The sequence below is a fragment of the Pristis pectinata genome, chromosome 13 (assembly GCF_009764475.1).
Source record: "Pristis pectinata isolate sPriPec2 chromosome 13, sPriPec2.1.pri, whole genome shotgun sequence".
Taxonomy (NCBI): domain Eukaryota; kingdom Metazoa; phylum Chordata; class Chondrichthyes; order Rhinopristiformes; family Pristidae; genus Pristis; species Pristis pectinata.
In genome coordinates, this window is record NC_067417.1 from 29,204,668 (window position 1) to 29,231,746 (window position 27,079).

At 38.4% G+C, this 27,079-nt stretch overlaps 2 protein-coding genes across 6 annotated transcripts in view; one reads left to right on the forward strand and one right to left on the reverse strand.

The window, feature by feature from the left end:
* Nucleotides 1-11,364: 11,364 nt before the first annotated feature.
* Nucleotides 11,365-22,796, reverse strand: c13h16orf87 (chromosome 13 C16orf87 homolog). 2 transcript variants are annotated; one of them, XM_052028081.1, is made up of 5 exons: nucleotides 22,694-22,796; nucleotides 22,046-22,156; nucleotides 20,740-20,839; nucleotides 14,773-14,955; nucleotides 11,365-13,291 (listed from the first exon to the last, which is right to left on the reverse strand). In XM_052028081.1, exons 2-5 carry the CDS (start codon nucleotides 22,112-22,114, stop codon nucleotides 13,173-13,175), a joined length of 471 nt encoding a protein of 156 aa, XP_051884041.1. In that variant the 5' UTR covers nucleotides 22,115-22,156; nucleotides 22,694-22,796; the 3' UTR covers nucleotides 11,365-13,172. The 2 variants fall into 2 exon arrangements, with proteins under 2 accessions (XP_051884041.1, XP_051884040.1); XM_052028080.1 differs by lacking the exon at nucleotides 22,694-22,796 and having other exon boundaries at nucleotides 11,366-13,291; nucleotides 22,046-22,256.
* Nucleotides 22,797-22,939: 143 nt separating this feature from the next.
* gpt2 (glutamic pyruvate transaminase (alanine aminotransferase) 2) overlaps nucleotides 22,940-27,079 on the forward strand; it is a 46,505-nt gene continuing 42,365 nt past the window's right edge. For 2 of the 4 annotated variants that reach the window (XM_052028075.1, XM_052028078.1), the window contains exon 1: nucleotides 23,106-23,782. The gene's annotated coding sequence lies outside the window, so the exon portion shown is untranslated. Of the gene's footprint in view, nucleotides 23,074-23,105; nucleotides 23,783-27,079 lie in introns of those variants that run through there. The other 2 variants (XM_052028077.1, XM_052028076.1) reach the window with 2 other exon arrangements.

Below are 27,079 nucleotides of genomic sequence, written 5' to 3' on the forward strand. Positions count from 1 at the left end.
TAGCCTGAGGGCACATACCACCAGGCTCAAGGATAGCTTCTATCCCACTGTGATAAGACTATTGAATGGTTCCCTTGAGATGGACTCTTGACCTCACAATCTACCTTGATGTGACCTTGCACTTTATTGTCTACCTGCAATGCACTTCTCTGTGGCTGTGACACTTTACTCTGTACTCTATTGTTTTTTTTAAACCTGTACTACCTCAATGCACACTGTACTAACTCAGTGTATCTGCACTGTGTAATGAATTGATCTGTACAATCGGTATGCAAGACAAGTTTTTCACTATACCTCGGTACAAGTGACAATAATAAACCAATACCAATAATGCATTAGTGCTCATGATCTCACTTCAACCTTGACTATTAGATTGGGTTACAAAGCCACACAATGATGCATTGAGGTACTATAGAGATCGAAGAAAGTGTGTTAATAAGAAACCATAAAAAATGTTCTAGTTTTTCCAAACATCAACAATAACTCATTACTAGGGTGCTGGGCAATAGTAATCTACTTAAGTGGCTCTTGACTAGTTTCCTCAGCATATTACAAATTAGTAATCATTGTAGCTTGCAATCATCTTTACTGGGAGGGGGATGGGTTTAGATTTCATAATAAATTTGATATACTCTTGTTAAAAAATAATCAAAGATATTACTTTGTATGTCAAAGACAAAAGGACCCAACATCAAGGCATGGTAGATACATTAATGCTCCTTTTCTGTCTCCCCCTTACAAGGCCTCTCTCTCTTGCAATTCCTTCTTTAAGGCTGAACATTTAAGATTGAATACTGTTGGACATGATGTGTAATTTCAGTTCAGTTATGGACATCAATCAAAAGAAATATTCCAGTTCCAGTGAATTAATACTGAGAAAAGTTAGGCAGGATTTTACGAGGAAACAGGAACGCATTAGTAAAATAAAATTATGACTTACACTTGCATAGTTCCTTCATTGGCCTCGGGCCATCCCGAGGCTCTTACAGCGATGAAAGACTTTTGAACTGTAGTTACTGTTATAACATTGCTGAATCATCTCAATGTAGGTTTTACCACTCTTAGGGAGAATAGTGCAAAAGTGAGCCGGATATTTTTTTTTAAAAAGCGTGTTTGCTTTAATAAAATGTTTTTTTTTAAATTTTGGAAGTTTTTTTTAAATTTAGTTAATTCAGTACTAGTTTTCAAATGTTTCTGAACGGGTGGGATATAGAGAAGCACTGAAAAATTTGACACCTTTGATAGACAGCAATGTTGGGACATGGCTCTGCTGTCAGTGAAAGTCTTTCAGAATTTATTGAGTGGGGCTTGTTCCAGCACACCCACGTGTTTCACATTGCATGAAGTTAGTGCACAATAATGTGCAAGTAGTGGGTCCCATACTCCAGACTCTGGGTCTTTAACTGTTTCTTTCTCCACAGGCACTGCCCGACCTGCTGAGTGTTTCCGATTGTTTTTGTATATAATTTCAGATATCCAGAATCTGTTTTTGCTCCCATTGCCCTGCATTATCTGCTATTTTTCAAAGGTCTGCACACAGCAAAGATACATTGACCCAGATCTTCCACTGCCCTGAGATCATCAGTTATCTGCATAACAGAAAATGCAGTTTCTTCCCATGTGGTCTCAGGTGCTGCCCTCTGGTGGGAGGCTGGCAGTCAGTTCTTCCTTAAGCTCAGAGCAGCACAGGGACTCTGCCAAGGCAAGTGGCTGGCTGCATTGGCAGAACAACTCTGATAGTCAGTACAGTCCCATCTAAAAGCTCACCAGTTATCAAAGCCGTCCTTTAATATGAATATTTGTGAATGAACATTTATAACCACTCAAGTGCTGTTAATTTTTTAAAAATTAAATTGTTAATAACTGTTGAGTAAAAACATAAAACTTCACTTTGAAACTAACTTACAAGGGTTTATTTACCTTTCTCTGTTGACGAGTCTACAGTCGGCCACTGTACTTGCATCAGGATAACCTGGCATCCATTCAATGGGTGGATTTCCCAGCCTGATAACAGAGATCTCTGCGAGGTCCACACTGCCCTGTTTAACTCTGTGACAAAACCAACAGGACAGTGTAGATATTCCACAGCTAACAGTCAACTGAGTGGAAGGCTACACTATAGCCTCTACTTCACAGTCACCCAATTATGGGCTTATCCATGGCAGGTCTGTGCCAACCCTGACAGGAGAGTTGACCCAATGTAAAATCTCAAAACCTGATAGAAATTCAGTGAAACCTGGAGAGCTCTAAAAAGCAATGTAGAAATTTTTGATGTCTTTTATCGGGGTGGGTGAGCAGAGAGGGTTACAGGGTTCTATAGATTTACATCTTATTATGTTGACAAAATCTACAATGTCACCAAAATGATGTGTTGCCACTTCAACCATGGCTAGTCATAATTTTTAGCATTTTCCCCCCAATGTTGATTAAGTTAAGCTCCGGTATGCAGAACAGTTTCACATTTAAGGGGAAAGTAGACTGAGCAAAGACACTATACTACTGCCTGAAGGAAGGAAACAGAGGGTCTCTACTGAACCATCTTCACTATCATCCAAGTTGTATTATCAAAGTGAAAACCATGTCCACCAGCAGCAGCCCAGCCCTTCTCACAACTCTCCACTGTAGTCTATTAGTTAGCCATCCCGACCAATGCCACTCACACACGGATGGTTCAGCTCAGAGCTAGGTCTAGGGCTGCAAGCTACTCAAGTGCATCTGCCACCTCCTCTGCTAAACACCATCAGGCTTCCATTGTCCATCCCTAGTCACTGGGATAGCACTGCCCGGGACCACTAGGACGGGCGAAGAATCAGATCTGGAGTGTTCCTTTTGTGCCAGCTTTTATTTTTGAATTTTGGTGGTCAGTATCTAAGGAAAGGGAAGATAGGAAGACTGACACAGAGTATCTAGGTCATTGCAGCTGGTACCAAGAGCTGTGCTGACATTGGAAGCTTGCAGATCAGCCTTCTGTTGGATTGTGCATGGGATCATTGAGGTGGTCCAGGCAGCAGATGCATTGTTTCAATACACCAATAGTCTGTTCTGTTTGTCCACGGGTAGGGGAAGCACGTGACAATTTATTATGTGCTCATACATGCTAGCTGAAAAGAATCATGACTACAAGCCTGAATGTTCGGGGAACAGGATCCCCATCAATCCCAATGTAAGAAGAGTTGACATGCGGTTCCCACAAACAGTCTTCATGCAGACCTACAATCTGAGCAAAGCTGTGTGGCACGTCTCTGCAGGAGATAGAGAAGTAGTCACTTTTCTAATCAGAGAGCACCGTGGCTTCCCATGTCCAACAGTGGACAGAAAACCGAGACATTGAAAATATCTCCAGCTCGACCCTGGAAGTAGCCTGCCACAAAGGAGCGAATCTTTCATTGCCCTGAGCTTATCGACCACTTGCATCTGGCTCACACCATTCCCACCAGCATTTCTCCTAGTACAGCCTTCTGCTCAACATCCCAACCTGGGAATGGGAGTCGGTGCTGTTCACTTTACCACATTGGACTCTGGGTCCACCAGCAAGGCACTGGGAACCTGATTCCCACCAGGACATTGAGGCAAGTCCAAACATTGTCACTAGCATGGAGTGGTCAGTTCTGGGCCATAAAATATCATGGCCATCACTTTGACTGTCACTGACGGTCCAATCATTTCTCTGCTAAGGTTGCAGATTTCAGTTAAGATATCCTTGTCTTACACATTGTCCCTTGCACTCTGACATCACAGGATAATACAAGAGACCTTATTCCCCTTCCCACACACACCCTCTCTTTTAATACTACATCCTACACTGCATATGTTTAATTATTCACCCAGTCAAGCTGTGGTGCAAAGAGGGAGCCTATTGGAAGCAACTGGTTTCTGTGGATGATTTGAAGTCCTTCAGCACCTGTCATCCCAGTATTTTTGCAACATGAAATAACTCTAGAAACCAGACATCTATAAAATCATGGTTACAACTTGAGGAAATCATTCAGCAATTAACCAACTAGTCTACTGTGGTGTACAAGCCCTTTGGGGCTGGGTGGGCATTAGCTGGAGAGCTGGCTGACTGATTTACTTCAAGATCTGTCTGATCTGTGTACTTCCATTGAAATTCCAGTGTGCATGTGTGATTAGCTTCACCAATATAGCATCGGATGCATATCACCCCACAAATGTGAGCATACAGCATATATGCCATTTTCCATCCAAAACACACCCATCAGAGCCAAACAATGAGCACTGCTGATCCAGATTTTGCAGTGAAGGATTTCTATTCAAAGAGAGCAGGTAATTTTATCAGAAACATGTTTGTTCAGCAATCAGTACCATCAAAAATAATTGAACTGTCTTTGTGGAATTCTTACCATAAATCATAGACTGCTGACTATACCAATACAAACAGAGCCATAAAATGTACATTGTATTTGAGAGGTTTGAAAGAATAAATACATCATTATATTTCTTCTGATGTTCCTTTCCAAGCAAAAATGGTTCTCTAGAAATCTAAGAGGATTCCTTGCAGCAAATATACCTTTCAGCTTGTTTCATATGCCAGTGAAGATAAGGGAATCTGGTTCTGCAAAGGCAGCGCCTCCATTGGTTTGGATTGCATGAAGAGAGCAGATCCATAACACAAGAACATAAAAACCTACTCCTAATCTTGATTATACATTACCACTCATTTAAGACTTTCTAAATCAAGAGCAAGAGAAATTTACATGTCATTATTTCAATTTATTCCAGCTGTGAAATACTCCCGCTTTTAATCATTTCCAGTTTTGGTATCACTAGTGTGTTACTTTGAAAGACCACAAAAAGTTATTTTATAATGTTGTACTATTTTTGCATCAGGAGCTGGTCGCTCATACATAAGCATTATAATGCAGTTAGGACTAACATCTTTGCTAATTTTAATAATCTGGAAATTAATCAAATCTACTCAATTACCTAGAAAACCACATTATTACTTCTTCAAATATCTATTTTTCCCTTAATGACATTACTCCAGATTTTAATATGCTTCTATGCAACTGATATTTATAATTTTTAATAGCAATATGTAGGTTATTAACCAAGGGAGAACAATTAGTTTCAATGCCATACTAAAATGTTTCAGGTTACTGACTATTACTGAGAGCATCCAACACAACCCATCCTTCCACAAGGTAACAATGCATTTGTCAATGATTAATTCAGTGATAGAGAAAATATGGGAAATCTGATGCGATTCCTGCCCTTTAGTAAATTAATGTTTCTTTTTTTTTAAAAGATTTTTTACAAACTCAGCCCAGTGTTCCAGCTTCAATGTGAAGTGCCTTGCAGGCTGCAAGCTTAAACCTGCAGAGAACAATGCAAACCTGTCTGAGAATTAGATTTAGTAATGTTGAACACAGGGTAGCAACAATCAGTATACAAAGAAGTTAAATTGCTGCATGCCTTAACACATCAAGAAGTTAAAAACAGATAAGGAGTTGAAATGCACTACAACTGATGCCTAAAAAATCCCAAAGGTAAAAATGGGTACATAATTAAAATGATGTTGGATTAGCACACGTGACTTTAAAATGAAGATCTTATCTGAGGGACACAAGTCCAGAGATTGCTGGCCTTTTAAGAACACTAGTTATAGGCCATTCTGTGGTGGCTAGGATAATTCTGGGAAGAGCTCCAAAGTGTTTAGTAGGTAGGCAGGCAGGCCACACCACTGCCTGCACAGCCCCTTTGGGCACCACAAATGAAGTTGGCACCAAGGAAGTGGTGGTTCTGTTGAGGTGGCCAAGTATAGCTCAGAGGGGGAAATGAGAGCAGGGGCTAAACATCAAACCCATAGAGGAAATAACTGGCAATTAAACAAAACTTCAGAAATGAAGACAAACTCTTACTTATTGCAAACTGTGAAGTTTGATTTACTGGCAATAATTATCTTGCTTTAATAGACTGCAAAGCTTCAATGAACTGATACTTTTAAAAAGCTTATAGGGAGCTCACTTAATTACAAGCAATTAGCAGGGGTTAGTAGTTTTGTGGCTTGTTCAAAAAAAAGCAAGATCAAAGCAGCTAAATATTTAATTTTCCAGGCAGAAAATTCCTATCAGTTACTTTGCCTATTGTTGGCAAAATTTCCACAACCTCACAGAAACATGCATTAATATTTTTTGTAACAAAAACAAGCAGTTAGAATTATTAACAGAATTGCAACACTTTGCATATGGCTTTAAAAAAGTTTATTTTTCCCCAAAAAAATTAGTACGGATTTACTTTCTTGCTCCCCTCATAGGTTTGTCTAATATACATCTCCCTGCAATGCAAAATGTTCCATTAGAAGCCTTTTTTAAAAATGTACAGCAAATGTAAGAGGAGCCAAGCCACGTGAAGTGAATGCAAACACTGGTTCTTTGTTGGCCAGGGCCACAAATTTATAGCGGCTCCAGCAACAGTATAAATTGCTGGAGGAGACATTGTTAATCTGTTTTCAAGAATTAGGCCCCCATATTGAGGCCTGCAATTTTAATGCAAAATTCCCTTTCCCCAGAGGTACAAACCAAGCTTACACAGCACACATATTTGTGACTTGTTTTCATTCCTTATGAAATCATTCTAGTGTGAAATGATTTCCACTTGGTAAGTGAAATGAATATAATCATTAACCAAATGATAATGTTGCATTGTGAAGTCCTAACTGGTAATGGCATAAACCCTTGCTAAATTAGAATCTGTTCTAACCACTTGTAGAGCTGTTTATCCAATAGGGAGAATGTTATATGTTTTCAAATATATTGTTTTCTACAACATTCTCTTCTCAAACAACTATAAAAATATTTAATCTTGCAAGTGATGCAGTAGTTGGATATTCTTTTCAGATATCTGAATATAATTTGAGTGTTGGGAGAAGTCATTTAGTTTATGACAATAAATAAATACAAAAGAATGCAAAACTGAAAGGAATTTGGCTCATGTATAGGGGTATAATACCAAGGATCACAAACTGGGAACTTGGTTTATAGTTGCTAACTGTTTATTTTGTAAGTAAGCTGTGATCTAAGTGAACATGAAACTATTAGATCGTCATCCCATCCACTGCACTAATCTTCTTTGGGAAAGGAAATAACATATTCGTACTTGGACTGACCTGCATGTGATCCCAGACCTACTCATGTGGCTGATTCTTAACTGCCCTCAGTTCAATGGACTATTAAGGACGGATAATAAATGCTGTCCTTGCCTGCACTATCTTTATCGTGTAAACAAATAAATTCAGATATTCTAACAGGACTGGACCCCAGTACTGACTTGAAATTGTAAGAATGATTTGAGGTGAGTCCAGGTTAAACTAGGAAATTGCTGAGATTCCTGGAATCATATTAGAACTATGAATTAAGTATACGAATTAAGTATTTCACAGATAAATTTGTTATACAGATCTCATTAAACCATTAATGCTATTATTTTTGATGGATTTTAAAACAGTTTAAATCCAATTTAGAAAGTTTTAAAGTGCAACACAATTGTTACTCAAATGTTAAAGACTGCTATTTGGATCAATCTGTATTTATGCAATGTTGGCTTTAAAATGTGTTGCCTTGATGAAGCAGTGCAGCTTTTTCACAAAATTCAGAAACTTAGCTGAAACCAGCTATGTTGAGAATACAAAGTAAACTATAACCTGACAGCAACTAATACCAATAGTGCTAAAAACCATTGCAATCCATTATACCAAAAAAAACATGCTACTGTCATACAACTGTACAAATCAGCACATTTCAAAACAATCTTCAACAATATTGCTGCCTTAATAAACTAGCAACTTTGTTGTAAATTGACCAGCAAAAGGAGCAAGGTCGGGTATAACTGTACCCTCAGAGGGGTGGTTCTTATAAACTCTTCATAGATCACTCCAAAATGCAGGAAAGGCCACAAGACTGTTTAAAAAAAAAATCAATGGAAGTTGACCCCTCCGCAAGAAATTAAGTTCAAGAGCTCATTTTCCGGATTAAATAAAAGCATGACCAAAAATTGTTTCTTCTGCACCATGTATCTGTAGTTTCAGTCATGATTACAGCTCAGCCAACTGCATTCACATTCCAACTAATCTTTAGATAAACAAAAATGCAATTGTCAGCAATCTGAAATAAAACAGAAAATACTGCAAATATGCAGGTCAAGCTGCAGCTGTGGGGAGAGAAACAAAGTAGTTGTGCTGTTTCTCCATATCTGCTGCCTGACTTGCTGAACACTTCCAGCATTTTCTGTTTTTATTTGCAACTAACTCCATGTTATACACAAGATTTTTGGAAGTTTTCTTTAGTTCTAATTACAAACATATTCCCAACATGTTTGCACGGGACCCAGCCTGCTGCCTAAACTCGTTGCCTAAACTCGTTGCCTTTAATGCCCACCCACGCCAACCTATTATGAATACAAAGCATTGATGGAGTTCACCTTCTACACCACAGACCTGAGCCACAAAATGCCTTTAGCTGCATATCCTGGAAGCTCCACCGATGGAATACCCTAATGATCCTTTGACAATTCACCTGTGTTATTGGCCTTTGAACCAATTTTAGATGTGTCTAACATTTTTCTTGGAAAAAAGCAATCATATTAAAAACACCTTATAGTGTTTTAAAAGATCAATTAAAATCACAAGGTAGAAAATTTACCTGGACTTACCTTTTTACTCAGGGTCAGTGAGTATTCAAATCAGTGAGGTCACGCTTCATATATCAGCCATCCCTAGCTCAAAACTGAAGGGGCAGGATGCAAAGTGATCCCTGCCCCTTTTCTCAGTACACTTGCTGTGTTACCGAACTTAGTGGTGAGCCCAGTAGAGTGGGTGATGTGCTGGCATTTGACTTCTGGCCTGTCTCCAGTTTTCAATGTACAGGCGTGGAAGTCAGCAGTTCTCCACAGAAATAGTTTCCAAAGGCAAGTGTGATCCAGCCCAATACAATGATAGACTGCAACTAACTTAGTCATATCCAGGTATTGGCTTGGTCACAGGCCCCTAGAGAAGACGATTCTTCTTTTCCAGTTGTGCGATTTAGAGGATCTACCAGCTGTTTACTTTTGCAAACTGGCATACATGATATATAACTATAAGCAGCTCTCCTTCAGATTAGTAAGCTGGGCCCAAACGTCAGTTGAAAGTTAAAGCAACGACATATGAAAAGTGATGGTAACTGGTTTATTGTCACACACACTGAGATACAGAGAAAAACCTTGAAAATACACATGTTGAAGATATATTATGAAGTTTTCAACTGAGTAATTGGGTAGAAAAACGTGGGTGTTGCAGAGGATTTAGTGGGATGACAGTCATCTTTAGAGAACTGGTCTTTCAATACTAAATAGATTTTCTTGTTAAATTCCCAATTAGCCTTTAGCTTTATATTCTCTTCTGGAAATGCTAAACCATCAATAAATCATAGCACAAAACCATTCCAGTTAGAACTATTAAGATCAGATCTACATCAGCCTAATCTCAAATCCAGAAATGCAGCATATTTTACACTAAAACATAGGGGCCAATCTGAAGACACTACAGTGTTTCACATGTGTACTAAGCAGCCAAAGCAGCAGATGGACAAAAAGGATTCCACAACCAACAAATCCAATGACCAACCCTGCAGTCCTCCCACATCCAGTTAAGAAGAGCTGCAACAACATTCCGTCCTCACCAACCATGGAGCTTGGCGCAGGATAAATTCGCTGCAACCATCTTCAATCAGAAATGCTGAAAGAATGATCCCTCACTGCCTCTTCCCCAGGTTCACACCTTCAGAAGCCAGTCTGCAACCAGTTTGCTCTATATTAAATTATGGAAGAGCTGAGAGCACTGAACACAAGAAAATCACAACTGGAGCAGAAATAGGCCATCAAGCCCTTCAGTCTGCCCTGCCGGTTAATGTGGGTGCAGAAAAAGGTATTACACCATTTAATACCCAAGTAATAGTGCTGAAGCTTGTACTCCAGGAATAGCTCCACATCTGGCCAAACTGTTCCAATATCACTGCAGCACCAACTTATTTGCCCTACATTGGCATTCATGGAAAGGCCAGTATTTATTACCCATTCTTCATCACTCAGAGTGGGTTGCTAACCATTTCAGAGGAAATTTTAAAGAGTCAACCACATTGCTGTGTGTCTGGAGTCACATATAGACAAGACCCTTAAGGATATCAGTGAATCAGATAGACAATTTACACAACAATGTGGAAAATTGCCCAGGGATGTCTTGTCTACAATAAGACAAATACAAACTAACTTTTGGTTTTGCATCTGTCCATGGAATGTGAGTGTCATTGGTAATGTCAGCAGTTATAGTCCATTCCTAAATGCCTCTTCTGGTCAAGAGTAATTAAGAGTGAGCCACACTGATGTGTCTTGAATCACATGTAGGTCAGACCAGGTTATGGAGAGCAGATTTTCTTCTCTAAAGGACGTTAACGAACCTAATGTTTTTATTTGAAACAACAATCCAATAGTTTCATAGTTATTGTTACCAGGACTAGCATTTAAATTCCAAATTTATTTGATGATTTGGATTTAAATTTCCCAGCTATCACAATGGGTTTCAAACTTGTGCCTCTGAATCAACAGTGCATAACTCTGGCTTCTATTAGTCTATAGGGATCAAGCCACATGAACGATAGAGAAATGGAAGGGAAGGGTTAGATTGATCTTAGAGCAGGATAAAATGTCGGCACAACATCATGGGCCAAGGTGCCTGTACTGTGCTGTAATGTTTTATGTCCTAAGGGGGAAGCTCCCCACTATTCTTAGTATAGAGGATGGTTGAGATTGCTTGACATCATGCCTGATGTCTTAGCTCCAGGATATCAATGCAGGAGTTCCCCAGAGCAATGCCCTAGGCTCAAATGCCTTCAGCTGTTTCATGAACCATCTTTTTCTCCATCATTAAAAAGTCAGAAATATGGATGTTTGCTGATGATAGAAATAGAATTGAACATTGTGCTATCCATCGAGACCAATTACAGCAGCTCACCACCACCTTCTCTGAGGCAATCAGGGATTGGGAAGCAAGTCCGCAGTTTGTAATGTATTAAAAAAATTCAATACTCATCTACCCTTAAAATTACATTTATAAGTTGCAAAATTCACCGTTGAAACATAACCCAATCAAATTTTAGAGCCAAACAAAAAAAATCAATGCACTCTCAACTATGCAAGAGCATAAAACAATAGCCAGATGAAAGCAATATCTATACAACCTAAGCAGATAAGGCACACTTATAACATGTTGGGAATGCAGTTAATAATGCATATGGGATTCAAGGCTTCATAAATAGGAGGACAGATACAAGCAAGTTAATATTGAACCTTCATAAAGCAACGCCAAGGCCAAAAATGAGTGGGTCTAATTCTAGTCTGCTGACTTTAGGAAGCAAGCAAAAGTTCAAGACTGAGTAGAGAAAATATTGGTTCCTAGGATAAGGGATTTCAGCTATTTAGTTATAAAAGCCATAAAAGCTATTAAAATAAGAATTTAAAGAAGTTTACACCCAAGAATCTGGAGATGTTCTCTTTGGAGCAAAAGCTTCTAAAAAAAAGGCGGCACGGTAGCGTAGCGGTTAGCGCGACACTATTACAACGCCAGTGATCGAGGTTCAATTCCCATCGCCGTCTGTAAGGAGTTTGTACGTTCTCCTGTGTCTGTGTGGGTTTCCTCCGGGTGCTCTGGTTTCCTCCCACATTGCAAAGACGTACGGGTAGGTTAATTTGGGTTTAAAATGGGCGGCGCAGACTTGTTGGGCCGGAAGGGCCTGTTACCACGCTGTAAATAAAATTTTTTTTAAATTTAAGATCATGACAGGTTTAAATAGAGAGAAGCTGCTCCCATCAGATGTTTCAGGGAACGCAGATTTATAGTGATAGACAAAGGACAAGGCAGGGTATGGGGTGGGCAGAAGGAAGAAAGAGTACAGAATGGATTTGAGCAATAACTTTTTTTTAAATACAATGTGATTACAACAGAACACTTGGTTTCTACAATTGGGAGGTGAAAGTGAGTCAATCAGGGCTTTCAAAAGGGGTTTCGAGGGAATAATTTGCAGACCATCAGGAAAAGAGCAGGGTAATGAAACTGAGTGATTGCTCTGCAGAAAGGCTGTAAGTACTCAATGAATTGGATAGCTTCTTTCTGTTTCATAAGGATACTACAATTCTATCACCTCTTGAACAGTATTTGGTTGGGTCCTGTTGCAACATGTTTTATGCCCATCAGAATCCCACTGTGTGTCCATTTCTCTTACTAGCAATATCCTCATATCGACAATGTAAATGAAAGGATATGCATCAATTAAACATCACCAGGAAGGAAACTGACAATCAAGTTCACAAGTGCAGCTTCTTACTTCAGCCTTCATGCCAAAAGTCTATTTATGCCACACATTAATGTAAATAAATGCATTTATTACAGAGGAAAATATTAAAATAACTCCAAAAATTGTTGGACTACATGCAGTAGATTCCTGGGATTAATTTATGCTAGTGTCAAACTACGAAAGTTAAAATTTACTATTTACACTTAAAATTGAAAATAGATCAAAAGATGTATGAAACTTAAGACTTTTTTTTATTATAGTATTTTATGATTATTTGCAGTGTTAGACTAATTACACCGATCAGAACAGAGAATACTTCCATGCACTCAATGTCATAAATAAGGTAAAATACAGAAAGAAATGTGCATCTGAAACAAGAATTAATAATTTCTAGGTCCTTCCAAATACACTACAGGAACAACTTATGTTCCCTTTCTTGGTTTAATCTGATCACCTGCTGAAACTGATGAGGAAGAAAATATTTCCTATACTTCACCCGTTTCTTGGTCAATGCATCAAACCACGTTACTCTTCCAAGTTCAACGTAGCATTATTTTTGTACAAAGTGAGATTGGAATTTAAAGAATTGTCTTCTTCCGCTTTGGTGTACAAGTTCAAACTACTGCATGTCCACATCCATGGCCTCTGAAAGTTTTGCTGTTACGAGCAGTCATCTGACAATTAAGCAAGGTAAAAAGGAGTCCGACAGCAAGGTTCAGGTTTCCACAATATTGCTAGAAAATGCCATAGTACAAGGTCCACATTGGTGAAACAAACGGAGCAAGAGTTTGAGTCCTGAGTTGTGGTTATCTCTCACCTTTGCATGCTTTGTCAAAGAATTAATTTCTGATTAATTATTTTTCTGTTTATTTCTGCCAACGCCACTGAAAATACAAAGGCTCTTTCATCTGAAAGACTGGCATATACATCAACTTCTTTTTCTTGCCTTTCTGGAAAACAAAGAGTAAAAAGAGCAAATAATAATCAAGTCCAAATAATGCAGTCTCCCCAAGGTCTAAATCTTACACGTCAACTTTATCGTCTAACCCCAAACTCTCAAAAAGAAATGGTATAGAATTATATTAAGAACCAGATTTCCAGAGCTCATTACATTGGCTTCAAAAACTACTGTGGGAGGAAAGACTGCCAATAGAGAATTCAAAAAAATGTGGGAACTTGTGAAATAAATAGAGCTGAAAAGATTTCCCGGTTTTAACATGAGGAAACTAAAAAAGCAAAAAAAAACTATATTTTCTTGGCACTGCTCAGAGAAAAACAATACTTTTTGCAACATTGCACAATCCCAGGGTTTACATATCTATTAATACCAGTGGAATTCTGGGCCTCAAGTTTTGTTTGAGAATGATGTTTCCATTTAGCTTTAGCTACAAAGCCATCTGAATGTACCCAGGAATCCTTAGAAGAATGGCTAATACATGGCAATATGAGAACTAGATGCTTTCTATTCTATCTGCATCCTTGTTCATTTTACTGCCCAGCTGAAATCCTTTTAAATCTGAAAACACAAGAGCACTGTTTTGCACATAATCAAATAGGGCAAAGATTATGTTAACCTTTTTGTTGCCTACTTGTTAACCATTTTACTCAAGATTTCAACTTATTCAAGACTGTATGGTATTGGTTCTCTGAAAAGAAACCAGAACACAGACTAGAAGTACTTATTCCAATTATGCTTCATCATAATGAAAAGAAAATAGTTCTTTTCCTACAAGTCTGTTTTTAAAGTACTGATACGGACAATTATAAACTTTCCATATGACAGGTCAGTAGAAATTACTGATGTCCATTATGACAAAGAAAGGTGAATGGATGCAGAAAAGTAAATGAGGGAAATGTAATTTCAGACCAGCATCGTGATCATTACCTGGTTAACAAAAGATGCGCCTCAATTAGCCTCAAGATGGAAACAAAAACGATATCAGCTAAGGTTGTCACTCTGATTCCTTTTTATTCTACAGCAAAATATATATTTGTGGACAATTGAAGATAAATCAGTTGCTCTAATACCTCTTGTCTTCTATTTCTTATCTGCTAGCACTCATTTTATAGGCACATTTGTGAAAGAGAAAATGACTGGGTTTTAATATCCTCACGTGGACCCATATTGCAGCTGAATCAGCCACTTCAGGAAAAAGAGGATAGTTAAGCAAAAGCAAATTGGTTAAAGAGCCGTTCACAAAAGGGAGCAACGCTGATGGTAACAAAAAGATACTCAATTACAATTCAAAGAACAACTCGATTCCTGTTATGTGCTGGTTCTTTGCATGGGAGTAGGGAGAGCTCAGTTTGAACCTATTTCCCTCACTAGCCAAATCCAATCGTAGCATAACTACCATCAGCAATGAATCTAACAACGCATGAAGCTTCGATCCCAGCCTTCACCATTGTCAGAACCACTCGAGTATTTTACCTTTATCGTCATCGTGTTTTTTGCTTGGGCCAGTTTTTGGTCGCCCTCGCCGCCGCCGAATCTGCTCAGAATGGCTCTCTGATCTAGAGCGCTTTCTGTTTTCCAAATCTTTGGTTAGAGGAGAATTGGCTTTCTCTCGACGCGCTCTTTCTGTTCTCCTTCTCTTAGCTGCTGACTTGTTGTCTAGCCACAAAATAAGAGTTTGTTATTCAAATCAGACACATAAACCAAATAGTCTAGTGACTACTTTCCATTGAAGTGGCAGACAAAAGGAAACAGTCCATCATGAAAAATAGCTCAAAGTCCTTTCCAAAAGCAAAGCTGCCCAGTTAATGTCAATCTGGGACTTGTGCCCATACTTTGGAAATGCAAATATTACTGGTGTTGATAATTTTTATTTAAAAACTAGCTGCGAGTACAACAAAATTCCCCCATTTCAAGTTCAGGTATTAAAAACTGGAATAGAAGTTCACTCACTATAATCTTGTAAAAATTTGTGAAGACCAAAGATTTGATTACTTAAACCCTTGTTTTTACCTCACGGAAGCATTTTATTTTTAGAACCTTTCCCTTTTGTCAAATTTAAAATGATGAACACCATCTTCCCATTTTGGATGACTTCTATTTAGTAGAGATTTTTCATTACAATGATGTAAAAACCTGGTCCATATAAATGAAAATGGCAATGTTCAATTCCTACTACCTTTTCTATAACTATAATCAAAAACATTCTTGGTAGGAACAACCTTTACAAATCCAGCAAGTTAGAAATTGCACTTTTCCCTATTGAAGTGCTGAAGCACTAACACTGCTAGGAGCTTGTAATTACACGTCACTTTCCATAGGCATTTTCCATTGTACATGTGTATGCAGGAATTTAAAAGTAAAATATATCTTTAAAGTACAATTGAGTAATGTTTGGAAAACTGGTCCAATGTCCCATGTCCTCTAACCTCACTTCACTTCAAGAGAACAAAGTCATGAATCATGTGCTACACTTGCAGGCTCATAACAAATCTCCAAAGGTCCAAAAGACACACAAGAACACAAGGATCTTAAAGCACATTATGGAACTAACCCACAGAACCAACCTGTAATAAAATGCTTCCATGAGGTGAACAAGAAATAGACATTCTTATTTTCAGCTGAAAAGATTATAGAGAAGATAGTGAAAATAGAAAATCAGCAAAGACAAGGCCAAATAGTCAGCATATAATAAACAATTTAAACCGGAGGAAATCACAAAACATTGTTTCAGCTCACCGACTGTGACTAATCAAGCTCAATTTGATGAATTTTTATGGCTTATTTCATAACCTTGTATAATATAAATAGTAATGATTGTGTACAATGAATAGCTTGTGCATGCAACAAATGGATCAGTTGATATAATTTTCCAAACGTTGCCTGGTGGAAATTACAAATTGCCTGGTAAACACTAGCATCTTGTTTGGTAAAACTGTACCACCATCCAGGTTATATATCAATAGTCACCTGCTGACTTTCAATATAGAACAAATTACTGGTTGTCGTGCTACTGAAAAAAGGACATTATAGATTCATAAAATTGTACAGCATAGAAACAGGCCCTTTGGCCCATCATGTCTATGCCGACAATTGTGCCTATCTATACTAATCCCACACCTGCATTAAATCCATATCCCTGTATGTCTTGTTCATCAAGTACCTGTCCAGATGCCTCCATCACTGTTCCTGCCTCTGCCACCTCCTCAGAGGGCCCATTCCAGATATCACACTCCTCTTATAAAAAAATGTACTTCTCAGATCCCCTTTAAGCCTCCTCCCTTTTACCTTAAACCTATGCCTCTATCTAAAACTACCTCTACCATGGGAAACAGATGCCGACCACCTCTCTATGCCTTGCATAAAATTTTACGTACCTCTATGACATCATTCCCCAACCTCCTTTGCTCCAGGGAAAATAGACCCAGCCCCTCCAATCTCTCCTTATAATTCAAACACTCTAATCTAGACTCAAACCCTCCAATCAGAGGCTGCCAAATCAAATCACATTAATTTGCATCCTTTTAATTTCTAAACTTCATGATTTGAATCATCAGGTCTTGAATCAATCCTCAATTATTTTCTGATCAGATCTCAGCTGCACAATGCAGCTTCATCACTAGAATAGCTGATTTTTTCATCATGTTTCAATATTTACAGACTCATTAAGCATTAGAAATTCCCTCCATCTTTCACCATAACGTATGAGTCAAGAAAAAACGGAATAAATGCAGAGAAAATCTTAGCAAGACCATTCAAGCATGATGGTGAAATGAACAGAGAAAACATGAGAAGAACTGAGCCTCTTGGCCCCTCAAGCCTGCCCCACCATTCAATATGATCAAGACTGATCTGCCCCAGTTTCCCATAGCCCTCAAATCCCCAACCTTTTTTTAAAAAAGCCTACCTCTCTTTAAATACATCCAATAATCTATCTCCACAAGCCTCTGAATAGCAGAGGTTCACCACCCTCTGAGAGGAGAAATTCTTGAGTATTTCATTTGTAAACGGCTGTCCCCTTATCCTGCAACTATGTCTACTTGTTCAACATCTTTTGTCATAGCCCATTAGGATCTTATGCGTTTCAGTAGGATCATTGTCCTAAACTCTGAAGAATACAGATCCAACTTCTTTAGCTGCTGATGATAGGACAACCCACTTATCCCAGGAATAAGGCTATCATATCTATTTTGGATTGCTTCCATGCTAGGACATCCTTTCTTAAATATGGGGCCCAAAACTCTGCACCGAACTTCAGGTGTACTTCAGCAACACCCTGTACAATTGTAACAAAACTTCCCCATTTCTAAACTCCAACCTACTTGCAATCAAGGCCATCATGTCAGTTGCCTTTGTAACTACTTTCTGCTCGTGCATGTTTTTTTTAAGTGATTGAAGCTTGATCCCTCTGTGCACTCATTTACAATCTCTTTACATGGCCTGTTTATATAAACAAAAAAAGCACGAAGAGAACAAAAGGCCTTACATAACAATTTAGCTTACCTTTCTTCATTCTTTTGCATTAAAGAGTAGCAATATAGCCTTCGTAGTATGACATAGTAACCCGAAAGCCATTAATTCAAATGCGAGCATGCACAGCTATCATTATGCACGTATACAGTGCTGGGAAGAATGTAAGGCAAAAGAGAGGAGATAGTGCAGTCTAGTAAGATGCAGATGGTGTGAGGAAGCACAGAGAAAGATTTGAAAATTAAAAATGCTTTAGTTGGAACAGAGGGGATCAAGAGGGATTTGATAGGAAGTGTTTAATGTCACGTAGAGACTGGATAACTTTTTTTTTGAAAGGTGAGAGATTTAAAGCAACAAGAAGAATTTATTTTGCACTGAAGTTTATAAAACTGTAGCAAGAATTGGCAACTAAAGCAGAGATAGTCTCAGCATATGCGCACAAGAGATTGAAGGAAAAATAAAAGGGAAAAGAACAGGAACATAGAATTAGAATTACTGTTGTGTGGAAGATAAATAGCAGCGGTCAATAAACCAAACAGCCTTTTTCCAAGACAAACACTTTCTAATTCTGTCTTATTACTCCTTAATAACCCCGTAATATAAAAATTCTTGCTGCACTAAGGATAACGTACAGTAGCAGCCTTCCACTACCACCTGTTTACTTTTTACCTGGTGCTATACTGCACCAGACATCAAGCAGGTATAGAGCTGGAAATGATTGTCCATTGCCACCTGGAAGATGCAAATTAGAATGTTTACTTTCAAAGTGTAGCTGATCAGCCTTGTGCACCATCTGCCTTCATTTCCATTTGTGATTAGAGAAAAGCAGATAACAAGATAGAGAAGCAGTATGCTACTGAAACAAAAAAAATAAGCAAGCACACATTCATGAATGTGAAAAAACAAAATGCAGAGTTTAAAAGAGGTTGTACTTCATAATGGAGGTGCAAAACAATTTTTTTTTCCAAAACAGGGAAAAAGATGATTAGTGTATCTAATCTGGAACTATACCCTACCAGAAATGTATTTGCAGAGTTCAATGATTAAACAACAGAACTCTGACTGAATTAATATTAAAAAAAATAGAATTTTGTAAAAAGGCAGCTGTTTGAAATACTGTTGCACCTGGGCAGAAGAATAACATGCACATAACAAGTTTAATACAAGTCATCACTCTTTTTACCATAAGTAATACCGAAAGAAATCCATTACCAGTTTTCAAAAGTGAGCCTGTGTACTCACAGCCCATATCAAACTTATTTTATAATTATATCAAACCACCTTAAAGGGAGAACAAAAACTTGCTACAAGCACACATTCACTGATCTGAAACTGAAACTGAGTAATTGTTCCCTGTCAAGTTATTTACATAAATCTTTAATGCGAACAACATCCAAAGCTGCTGCCCAGAAGGATAATTCTAATGGAAATGAATACCGAGCGAAAGGAGATATTACATACGGCAACTAAAAACTTGGTTAAACAGAGAAGTTGGAAAGAAAAGTCCCAAGGAGGAAAATGATGTGGCAGCAAGATTTAGGGAGGGAGTTCCAGCATGTAGATCTTCAGTAGGCAAAGGCTTGGATTCTAATGGCAAGACAAAATGGAATAGGAAATGCAGGAGAATGCAGGAGGAGACAGAATGAGAGAGTTTGACTGGTAGATTGAAATAGCCATGTATTAGAAGCATAGAGACACAAGAGACTGCAGATGCTAGAAACTGGAGCAACACACAAAGCGCTGGAAGAACTCACTGAGTCAGACATCATCTATGGAGGGAAATGGACAGTTGACATTTTGACAGCAGTGGTGATGAGACAGGCAAACATGGACTTCTTGATCACAAGAATATCTAGCTGTAAACTCAGCTCGTTTTCAAAAAATGTTTTGGGGTTTCAAAAGGTCCAGTTTGACCCAAGCCTGTAGTGGTAAAGGAGACCAACTGGGGAGAACACAGAGATTGTGATGGGAGCTAAAGATGTCAGTCTTGATCTTTCCAATGTTTAATTCAAGGAAACTTTGCCTAATGCATAACTAAATGTTGAGCAGGTTGTCTGACAACAGAAGAAATTAGAAAAAGTTGAAGAGAACATCGAAAGGCCATCCCCAGGAAACAAATGTGTTCTGTTTTTACAGATGTCCATAAAGTCCATTTTAACTATGTCAGAAAATACACAAAAATCACTCAATATGGGAATCATACCTTTAGTGGTATAATGAATGCCATCAAAAGCACTGAAGACCAATAAGAAAGAACAATTACTAAAAGTGGAGAGAGGAGACTAGTCTGCCATTCGTAGGAACAAATGTACGTACATCAGACTTTTGAATTTAACAGTATTATGGGAGCTGGTACGTAAGCAAGGGTGCCCATAAGTTGGGAGTCCTTAACTCAGAGATGGTCTGTATGACCAGTGTACCTGCTGAAGCTGGCCTAAATGTGTTTGGCATTGCTGAGGGACAGTACGTAGACAACAAATGGACAAAGAGAAAACATGTTTGTGCTTTATTAGACTTTGATGCCTTAATTGATAATATATTTTTCATTCTATGCTGTTATGCCAGCCATTACAGAACAATACAATTAGCTGTGAGAAACATGACAAGAGATCATTAAAAATGTTACTTTGTTAATGCAAAAGAAAATTAAAATGACTTTCACATCATGAACACATTTTAATTCACAGCTAAAAATTGTCACACATGGTCCGATATGCAAAATTGTCAACCAATAATTATACAATAATTAGTTTATTCAACTCAAGGATCATTAAAGGAAAAAAATGACAAAACGTGTCTTAATAAAACCTCTGTTAGAGATGTTCAGTCTATAACGAAAGTAACATTGCCAGTAATACAAATACCAATTTGTAATCTAAAAATGGATGATAGATTTGTATTGCTTTACTCATTTCATTGCTCCCCACTACAGTTATTTTGTTCGCCAGTTTGACAGGTTTTATCATCATTTACCTAAATTAGGTGGCGGTGATTTTTCAGTCTGTTTAGCATTCAGCAGTCTTCTACTTATAAAAATGAATCCACAAGGGCATGATTTACAGGCAACGGGAATCTGAAAAATTAAACATTTGAAATTGGATGACGTTTTTTCTGCCCTACGTCTCAGTAAACATTTTAATCACGAGGGATATGATTATGTTCACATATGTAGAGGCTTTACTCAAAAAATATATATTTTAATTGTAAGCACGCAGGCCAGCAGACCCTGGAAATCACTATAAATTAAGGCACATTCTTAATATCCAACTCGCACTTATAGGATTGCATGGTGCCGAGTGAAGTAATTAAAAATAATTCGGAATTTCCATTGTTTGAAAGATTATACATCAGGCAAGGCAGTTTGCCAAGATTGCAGTATTTTGCATTTTCCTTTTCGACGATGAACTGACATTTCTTATGCAAATGTTTTTAAGAACTGGCGTCCTCCTACATGAAACTACTGTACAACGCCTACATAATCGAACTGTTTTAATAATACCGAGTTAAAGCAGAGCATAGGCAATTGAATTTGAATATAAATGGCTGCGTGATTTGCAGCGTGAACTCAACGCTAAAAAAAGACAAATGTGTATTTTGAAAGTCTAGGCGTAAACCCGTGAATGTCTTGGTTGTGATTAAGCCTTTGGTAACTCGTCATCACTTCACCAGTATTCATATTTGTTAGAACTGCCCGCATTGCATATGCCACATGACAAAGCTTAAATTCTACGTTCAAAAATATCTGAAAGTGTTTAATTTCCTCGCTAAAACTTTATTTACCTCTTTATCGAATAGGAGACCTAAAATACGGCTGTTTATCAACGAGGAAGTAATATATAATTTTACAAATGTGTGGTATTCGGCTGACGCCAGAACAGTTTAATCACTTTCAGATGAAAGACATTTGTTCAAGGGCTGTATTCCACAGTCATTAACAGCCCAAATGCTATCCTTTATTGTCTTACATATCCAAATAGAATACGTAACCAGATCGTCATGAAGGCAAGGGGAATCTGATATCATGCAATATTCCCCACGCCAAAAGCCTGCAATAATCACTCGAGGTGAAAATTCAAATATTAAAAAAATATTTTTTGTCAATCGCGAGGTCATACAATAACCAATCAAAAATATCAGGGCAAAGTTTCTGAACGATGCTTCAAAATTATAACCTCAGTAATGTATCCTGTCAAAATCGCACAAAGAAAGACTCGATCCTCGCTGATAAACCTGAAATGAATGTGAAATGCACAAATATTTATAGTCTGATATTTCCCACCTGTTGGTCACAATCCGGACATGCTTTCGTGGCCATTTTTGTAACTTTCTTCGCCTTATTAGCAGCCATTTTCCCGGTTTTATTGCAGCTTGTGATCCGCAAGGACTGTCGCTGATGAAAAGTTCGAATGGAACTTCATTACAACTTCGGAGCAACAATGTATCCGGCTGCCATCGCCCACGAGCCCTGCAGCGACCTGCGCGGCAACCCGGCGCGCACCCCGCACTGCGGGCAAGAGCACGTAACCCCGCTTGGCGACGCGAAGACGTAACGCCGCTCGCGGTCACGAGCTCGTGACACCGCCCCCCCCCCACCACCTCCGCGTGAGCGCGCGCGCGCGCCCTCCCCCGAGCGGACTCCCAGAAGTGTCTCGGAACACAGTCGTTTTCTTTGGGAACAGTTTTCTTCCTCCCCTGTTGGTTTTCTGCTCGGGTTGCTTCGGTGGCTAAACCTGACGCGTGAACGAAAAACATCAACTCACCTCTCCCCCCCCCACCCCCCCCGCTGCATCTAGGAAGCAGACATAAGAAAATGTTGGCAAACACCAGTGGAGGAAATCAAGATGTGAAGGATGCAGGTTTAAACCCTTGGGAAGATACGCCAGAGAAGGTGCTCATTGAGCCCATGACTGCCTTTGGTGGAACTAACCAATTAATCCTACTTCTCGGACCTCAAAGCCTTGTATTTCCTTCCTTTATCCGAAGACTAATAGTGGCCCAAGATCTTGCGTCAGGACTGAAGCCATAGCGCTTGGCGTTGACCTCAAAGGTCCTTCTGAAGATCTAGCAGTTGCTAGGACATGGATTTCACCTTTTCTTATGTCAGTAAGCAGTCTGGTTTCTGCAGAGGGAGATACCAGACATCCAAACACGTGACAAGCTCCCACATGACGGACTAAGCAGTAAAGTCAAAATCCCATGGGATCGAAGGGCGAGGTGGCTCCAACACTGGCTCGGAGGCAGGATCAACAGGTTTTATTTTTAACGTGACTGAAGCTTTTGATAGGATTCTGCAGGATCCAGTGCTAGGTCTGTTACTTATTGTGGCGTGTATTAATGATTAGACACACATTGACATTTGATTAGGAAGTTTGCAGATGACCCAGAAATTGGTCACGTGGTTAAAAATGAACTGGGGTTGGGAACAGTAGAAGCTATCAATAGACTGGTTTGGTTGGCAGAAAAATGGCAATTTTAATTCAACCTGAAGTAATGTACTTGGAGAGATGTACAAGGATACAGAGCTGAAGAAATTTGCTGTAAGAAATTTGCCACCTCCCAGGTGTGCATAATGGGAAAGCTCTTTGTGAAATACTCCCAGGATTTATCATCCCTGTCATCCCTGGATCAGTCTGTTGAATACTTTTTCACAGGTTATGGATCCAAGTTCTACTGCAGAGAGTTAATAGCAAAACTCTATGTTAACACTCTAGTGCTATATTATGGGAGTGCTGCTATATTGTAGGAGGCATTGACTTTGGATAAAATGGCAAAATGAGGTCTCATTTTATCTTGATAGAATGTAAAAGATCTATGTAAATATTGTGTTGATAAAATAGAGCAGGCAAGTGATCCTTGGAATTCTGCTCAACTTTAATCCTCAATGACTGAAAATCGATCAATATCACATTGCTATTTGTGGGAGCTTGCTGTGTGCAAATTGGCTGATACATTACAACAGTAATTACATATTGAAACAAAAAGTACTTGGCTGCAAAGTGCATGGAAACAAACTGAGGTAAGAAAGTTGCCTTATTGTTGTAAAAAAGAATAGATTTTTTTGCATTTTCAAATAAATGATGAGCTTAATGGTATTTATCCAATGAGAACAAGGAAAATAAGCACTGTATCCCTGAAATTAATGAAGTTGGAATTTGGTTAATTTTCACAATTAAAATTTATTGGTAATTTTAAATATTTATATAGAAAAATGAATATTTATGCTCATTATTATCACCTGATTGCATTTATTTGTGTGGAGATCAGTTTATTAGTAAGAATTTTTGAACGAGTTTTAAGAACCATATATTAGCATTGACACTGGTGAGCAGCAACAATGTTGAACTTAACTGGCATTGTCCTGTCTTTAACTGAATTCATTAAACACCTGTCAACATTGTAGATATGCTTTTAGGGACTACATTGTTTTCAATGTATGCATTTTTTATTTTTTTGAAACAATCTGGGATTTACATTCTTCAGACAGAGGTAGTTACATAGATTTTGCTTTAGTGTGGGTACAAACCTTTGCAAATTTATTCAGGTACCTCAGTAGTAATTATATGTTCCTTTCTAAGCATGTTGAAAACAGAATAGATGTTGCAGCAGCATCATGTTAATATTATTAGTGTCCAGTGTCACTATGGTAGTGATGACAAAAATGTCACTCATTACTTCTCACCTTTGATAATACTGGACTCAACAAGATAGACCTCACCCAACTGTCTTTCTCAACCTGCCCAGATAAATTAACAGAAGGCAGAAATCTTATGTTATCAACTGAAACAAGGTCAGCTTTTTATAACCACAGACTATCAAGGTTCTAAATCATTTTACAAAAGTCAAACAGACCTTTTTTGTTAGCTTTTAATTATCTTATTAATCTAAAGCAGTGCATGCTTATCAAGCAGTGTAATTGAAAGTTAGAAAAGGTACACAATTTTTGGGACTAACAGATTTATGCTCAGTTTAAGTAAACAACAATAAAATTAAAGCTTACAATTTAATGTTTTTTTAAAGTAATCTTATCCATTAAAATTTATTCCTCTTGAATTTTTAAACAAACACATTACCAATGACATTTCACTCTGGACTCAAGTTTTTGCAAAATAATGTTTCAAATAGATTTTGTCTCCATAACAACCGCACTCCAAGATTAATAATTCATTGTTTCTGAAGCACTTTGAAATATTTCCTTGCAGTAACTCGGTATGAAACATATTATTAATTTAACTTCAATTGCAGAATACAGTAAGCATTAGATGCATACTTGGCAAAAGCCTAGAAAAACCAGATTAATAATTCTCTGACAGTAAGATTCTCTGGAGAAAAGATTTCACTTGTGCTTTTAAATAGAATGTGGGATAGATTTTGTTATTTTTGCAGAGGTTCATGTAACAAGAATATATATCAGGAATTCGGGCACTGATGTCATTAAGCCTAATTCATGGTTTGCATGATTTTCCAGTTATTAGTCTTAATGGATGAAGATTGTGCATAGAATCAGACAATCATACAAATATAGGGCACAGAAGGAAACCATTATGTCCTTCAAGTCCATGCTGTCCAAAGAATAACAATTATGATGATCTGCCTTGTAAATAACAATAGGTGGAATGTTCAACAAAGTACTTGCTAAACTCAGTGAGGGTCTCTGCTTCCATCACCCTTTCAGCAGTGCTTCCAGACCCTCAATGCCCTCCTGATGCACAGCTCTCCTCAAATCCTTCTGCCGGGTACCTTAAATCTGTTTTCTTTTGAAGTGGTGTGCTTGATTAAGTCCTTCTTGTTCACTCTGTGTAAACCTCCCTTCATTCTGTACACCTCAATTAAATCTTCACTTGGCCTTAAAAGCCCCTAAGAAAACATCCCATGCCTGGCCAATCTTTCCTTATAATTAAACTTCACTATTCCCTATATTATCCTCATAATTTTCCTCAAAACTCTCTCCAGTACTATCACACCCTACCTAAAATGAGTTGACAAGAAATGCATGCACTACTCCATTTGTGGCCTAACTGATGTGCACAAATCAGCCACAACCTCCCTAGCCTTATATTGTGTCACTTAGTGAAAAAGGGGAAGTATCCTGTATATTTTTTTATCTTATCCTCCTGGCCTGCTACCTTTATGGATCTACGGACATGCACTTTTCCACCCTCTGTTCCTCTGCACCTCTGCATATCTTACCATTTGAAGTGAATTCCCTCGTCTTATTTACCCTCCTATAAAAGTTAATTCTTATGTAAGAGGATATTCATCACATTTAATTTAAATGTTCCACAGAAAGATATGATTCCACCATTATGACATGCACCTGCTCTGGAATAATGTCTGAGATCTTTCTGTGTTGCCCGCCCTTCTGCCTCTCAATAACTGACCTCCTTACTGGAGGCTGTTTGCAGTTGTAGCTGTAGGTAAAACAATGTGCTTTGATTGGTTCATCAGAGGAATTTGGCATAAATATACTTTCGCCTCTCAGGGTGATGTCATGTATCACCTAGCAGTCCTGCTCAAATGATTCCACACGTGCTAGATGCAGTCCCAAGGAGTCCCTGGAGCAAATCTTGTGGCATCTGCAGTTTCCGAGCCACAACCCAACCTAAGACACTTCCACCTCATAAGATGACACTGACACACAGTCTCTAATCCATCTCACGTCTACCTCCAACTTTAATATCACTTAAAAGGAACATGTAGTTAGGAGATAGAAAGTGCACAACATGGCATTGTAAAAAGCACACTGAATATGCACTGTCAGATGTTAATAAAAGTTGTAGTGGCTGATACTGTAATGTGCTCTGACAGTTCCTTTGCTTTGATGCTGAATCAGGTTGTTGGAGAAAATGATGCACATGCAAAGATCTTAGCATATGGTTAGACCCAGAGCTGGTGTTTAATTATTTGTTGTGGTATCTGGGCATATTTGGAAATAATTCCTGGAGCTTTAAGTTAACATATTAGATATTTGATTACTTTAACCCTACCCGATGACTCCCCTTGGTATGAAGATCTCCTCTAATGGTTGTCATGGTCTTCTGATAATTCTCCATTGGTTATTCCTCTTCTTGGGCAAAGTTACAGAGGACATGAGAGACTACAATGTTTATTCGAGTGAGCCGCAAATTACTTTTGTTCTGACTAAGCATTGAAATTCTTGTTTTAAAGTGGTAATTGTGTGCTTGATTAAGACTGTGCCATAAAGTGCCACATTCTAGTTCCAATATCTTAGTCTTTGTGTTGCCAAACAAGGCAGTGTTATTTACTTGGACAAGAGACAGCAGATGCTGGGACCTGGAGCAACAAACAATCTGCT

What these genes read in the sequence shown, in the direction of transcription:
- c13h16orf87 (XM_052028081.1), bottom strand. Translation starts at nt 22,114, where the DNA reads ATGGCTGCTAATAAGGCGAAGAAAGTTACAAAAATGGCCACGAAAGCA. An exon ending in GTCCGGATTGTGACCAACAG is followed by an intron (nt 20,840 to 22,045) that starts GTGGGAAATATC and finishes TTAATTTTTCAG; the next exon opens with ATTCCCGTTGCCTGTAAATC. An exon ending in ATCACCGCCACCTAATTTAG is followed by an intron (nt 14,956 to 20,739) that starts GTAAATGATGAT and finishes TTTTGTGGCTAG; the next exon opens with ACAACAAGTCAGCAGCTAAG.